At 54.7% G+C, this 4,168-nt stretch overlaps 2 protein-coding genes across 2 annotated transcripts; both read right to left on the bottom strand.

Moving 5' to 3' along the window:
- Positions 1-1,754, bottom strand: COCCADRAFT_113294 (uncharacterized protein; the record flags this gene model as incomplete). The annotated part of the gene is made up of 2 exons (XM_007720681.1): positions 1-1,547; positions 1,577-1,754. Coding segments are annotated over 2 exons (1,725 nt in total), but the record flags the coding sequence as incomplete, so codon positions are not given.
- A 457-nt stretch (positions 1,755-2,211) lies between these two features.
- Positions 2,212-3,693, bottom strand: COCCADRAFT_42221 (uncharacterized protein; the record flags this gene model as incomplete). Its single annotated transcript, XM_007720680.1, has 1 exon — positions 2,212-3,693. The coding sequence occupies one exon, from the start codon at positions 3,691-3,693 to the stop codon at positions 2,212-2,214; it is 1,482 nt and encodes a 493-aa protein (XP_007718870.1).
- Between the last annotated feature and the right edge of the window lie 475 nt (positions 3,694-4,168).

The following is a 4,168-nucleotide window of genomic DNA, read 5'->3' as shown; positions in this document are numbered from 1 at the left end:
CTTCTCTAGCACCTCTTTCTTCATCTTAGCTGCCTCGTCTAGCTGGCCTTGCTCTCCGAGCGTGTTGGCGAGGTTGTTCATCGCCGAGATGGTGTCAGGGTGCTCTTCTCCAAGGATCCGCCTTCTCTTCTCTAGCACATACTCCTCAACTGCACGCGTTTCTAGCCATCGCCCTAGGTCTGTCGTAAATCCCCCCACACCTACTATCTCGTCTATCACATCTTCTGTAATCCCGTTTGTCTTATCATGCGTTCTAGTTAGTGCTATAAAGCTCCCCATCACGTGCGGCACAAGCCGTAGCTTGTCTTCTGGCGCGCGACTACACCTCTCTATTGCCTCCACCACGAGCCCAAACGCTGCCTGGCTGTACCAGCCTTGCTCTTCTGCGCCGAGCCGGTCGTAGCCCCAAGCATGCACCAGCTTATGCATCGCATAGCCTTGTTGCTCTGCCTTCCACCAGACTAGCGAGTACTTCTGCAACACTGCAAAGCACTCTTCGATCTTGTACATATCCACTGTCTGCTGCGGATAGACTAGGCTCTTCCAGCTCGTCTTAGCCTCATCCCCTATTCGTCCTATACTACTCACTTCTCCGTTAGCACAGAAAAGCTCGAGATATATATCGTCGAAGCTAAGAAAGGATAGTATCGTCATTAAAACTGATGCCTCTACGCACTGTCCGGCAACGGCTGCATACGACGTCTCCCACGTCGTCAGCACGCTCTCGCTGTACTGGTGCACCAGGCTCTCAGGCTTGCGCTGGAGCAGCTCCCGCCGTCGCTCTTTGTACTCTGATAGGTACGCCTTAATGTTGCTCTGCAGCCGCGGCGTCCGCCCGACGTAGGTAGCAGCGAGCGTGACAGCCAGCGCTAGGCATCCAAGCTCTTTAACGATGCACAGAGTCTCGTCTTTAGCAGTCGCGTCGTACCGCGGAATCTTTGCGTACTTCTGGAACAGCTCAGCTGCCTGCCCCGCCTCCATCTCGCCCACCTGCACTCCCTCTAGCCGCGTTAGGTCCTTCGCCGTGCTGCTTCGACTTGTTATAACAACATCTAGTGCCGTTGTGCTAGGGATAAAGTGCTTGACGTTAATGTACCCGTCAGCCTCCTCGTCCTCAATCGTGTCGGCGCCATCAAACACCATCAGCCACCGGCCTCGCTGACCCGCAAACCAGCTCTTTACTCCAGTCACGGCATCCTCTACGCTAATCGCTGTCTCTTGCCCAGCAGACGTGTGTAGGCCGAACAGCGTCTGGTATAGGCGCACAAAGTCGCGCTCTAGCGACTCCTTGCGCCCTGCCTCGATCCAGAAGGTCGCCTTGTACTGGTCGCGATGTTGCTGCACGTAATCTAGCACTAGCTGGGTCTTGCCCGCCCCGCCAAGTCCCCATACCACGAGCGTCCTGGTGCCGCTGTGTACAGCGTCGCGGCCGAGCTGCGCATATATCTGGTCGTGCAATAAACTACGTGAGACAAACGCCTTGACGGGCTCGAGCGCAGCGTGTGCGAAGTGGCCTGCGAAGTCGGCACGGGCCGCTACTGCGGAGTCTATATAGAGTAAGCATCGAGCCTAACACGATTATAGCTAAGGATGTACTTACTAAAGGTAAGACCGACAAAGTTGCCCTGGAAGACCACTGCTCCGTTCGCAGCGTGGGTAGCGCCGAAATGGGACCCTTTCTGGTGGATCTGCGCCTCGCTAGATCGCCTGCCTTCCCGCTGCGCAGGTGGATGTGGGCGCGATGGGAGCTCCATGGCAAGAGCTACATACAAGTTGCAGATACTGTGACAGATAGTTAACGGAGCGGTGCCGAGTGATGACACGACTATAACCTGCCTGAAGTCACTCGTCCCTCAGCCGGGAGACAGCACGCATGGACAGGCTGCAGGCGCTGAGCAGTTGTGCAGCTCGGCTTGGACTAGGAGGGTGGTGATTGGCGGTCGTCGCGCCGTGCCACAGTGACGCATTAGGCTACTGGTGCAGCTGAAATCACACACCAGGCATACATAACAGCGCCCATCCTTTGGCTTTATAGATGAGAGTGTACAACGCCCTGATAAAGACACACTAAATCAACAAACGAACACAGTGTATGCATAGATTTCTACTATAAAATAACGATTTACCCAAAGAGTAATCTGCTTTGCTAGAACTGTATCTTCGCGTCGTCTTGGTCAGCTTAACTTCCAGCGTCTAGGATGGCTCCACTGTTCAACGCCAGTCTCCCGCAACCATCCGTGCCACCGGGGCCCTCCATGGCGTTGGCGCTTCGCTTCGCTGTGTTGCCCCAGCCTTTGTCCCTACTGCTTCTGCTCCAGCCGGGGGTTCCTTGCGCTTGCCAACGCGCTTTCCCTTTTTAGTAGCTGCTGCCTCTTTTGCGGCACGCTTCGTTCGTGCCTCTTCGAGCGCCTCCCAGGTCATCACCTTGGCCTTTCCCAGTATCATCGATTTTGCCGACCGACGAGCTCTAATCTCGCCGTTAATCTTTGACAGAAACCGGTTGTGGTCTTGGAGAAGTGAGAGTTCGGCGAATGAGACGCGTGCAGCAGTTGCGAGTTTTTGTACGCGTCTCTCAATGCGCTGCTTACTTCTCTCGTCAAGTGCAAGAGTATCGCACTTAATCATCTCATGCAGCGATGTCAAAGCTTCTGTTGTGACGGGCGTTGTGGGTGTCACGGGCGTCCGCGGCGCCTCTTCCGGCTGACAAGGCACCACAACTTCGCCAGCTGCTGGAACGAGCAACTGGGTTGGAGGCTTTGGTAGGTCTTGTAGTACCTTCCCAGGCTCGAACGGGAACAGGCCAGTCGCTTTCCATCCAGCCATGATGTTCCTCCTAGTAAACGCCCTTTCCCTAGCAGGGCTGTACAGTGACGTGAAATGCTCCTTACCAACTGTGTCTACACCCCCTCGGTTTAGTCGGTCAACCTGGTCGCGATAAGCGGCCTTCAGGGGCGCAAAAGGCCCAACATCACAGGGCTGAAGCTTGTGAGAAGTGTGAGAAGGAAGACGACATAGCGTAATGTTGTTCTCAAAGCAGAACTCCAGGATCTCTAGCGTTTCGTGCGTTCCGAAACCATCACAGATTAGTACTCGTGGTTTTCCGTTAGCTCTATCTTTGGTCTGAGGATCAAACACGCGTATGAGCCACTCCAAGCTGATCTTGAAATCATTGTAGCCATTATCGGAGTGCGCGTAGTGCCATCCTGGCGTTGGATAGGTGGTCCAGTTGCTGCGATGGGTTGAAGCTGGCCAGATGATGAGTGGAAGAAGAGACCTACCGTCAGCGTTTACGCATTCGATTGCGGTCACCGTTGTTCGCTTGACGCCTGCTCCCCTATAGTCGCGCAGATCGTCCTTACCTACAAGGACTTTGACGGAGCCAAGCATGCTGAGCATGACGCCAGTCTCATCCATGTTGTACACGTTCTCAGGACGGACAGCTGGGTCCTGGAGCACCTCGCCGATAGCCTCGAACCAGTGCGTGATCTTAGGATAGATGTTCTTTTCATGACGCTGCCAGTCAACTGCTTTGACCCTTCTCGATTTGAGCTCTGGATGACGCTTCTGGAAGGCCTGCGGCCAGTTCTTGCCTGGAGGCTTGCTTGCTCTATTTGCTGCACACCGCCGGCGGGCGACGCTAAAGGCGAGAGAGGGTATGAACTTGATGCGTACAGGCTTCCCAAGGCTCGACATTAGCAATAAGAACCTAACGACAGCCTTCTCTTCGTCGGGAGTGAGATACTGTTGACTTTGTGCTTTCTCCTCTCTGGACCGCCGACCCTTTGCACGGTGGTGGAGAGTAGACAGAGGCACGCCACCCTGCTCCGCTCGAGCAGCGTATGTTTGGGGCACGCCATCGGGAAGGCTCTGGGCCAGCACCTGGCTGGCTCGGTCCATGTCGCGTCTAGTGTAGGTTGTGGAGGGGAGCAAACGTGCGGGAAATCATAGATACACCTTTGTTTCTAAAAACAGCATGTGCGTGATGGTAGGCGGAAGGTTCTCGAACACACTAAAATTAGTTAGGATAGTGAGCGGCAGTGCGGCGTAAGCTAAGCTGCTCGTTGGTGGCCAACGGAACAGTACCAACACAGGTTACCGTAGCGTTAGGATTTGCACTAGCCTGCCTATACAAGATAACAATAAGATAGCGTACTCGCCCCACGTGCCT

The sequence above is a fragment of the Bipolaris zeicola genome (genome assembly GCF_000523435.1).
Source record: "Bipolaris zeicola 26-R-13 unplaced genomic scaffold scaffold_570, whole genome shotgun sequence".
NCBI classification, from domain to species: Eukaryota; Fungi; Ascomycota; class Dothideomycetes; order Pleosporales; family Pleosporaceae; genus Bipolaris; species Bipolaris zeicola.
Note: the sequence above shows the minus strand (reverse complement) of the source record. Positions and strands in the feature narration are given on the sequence as shown.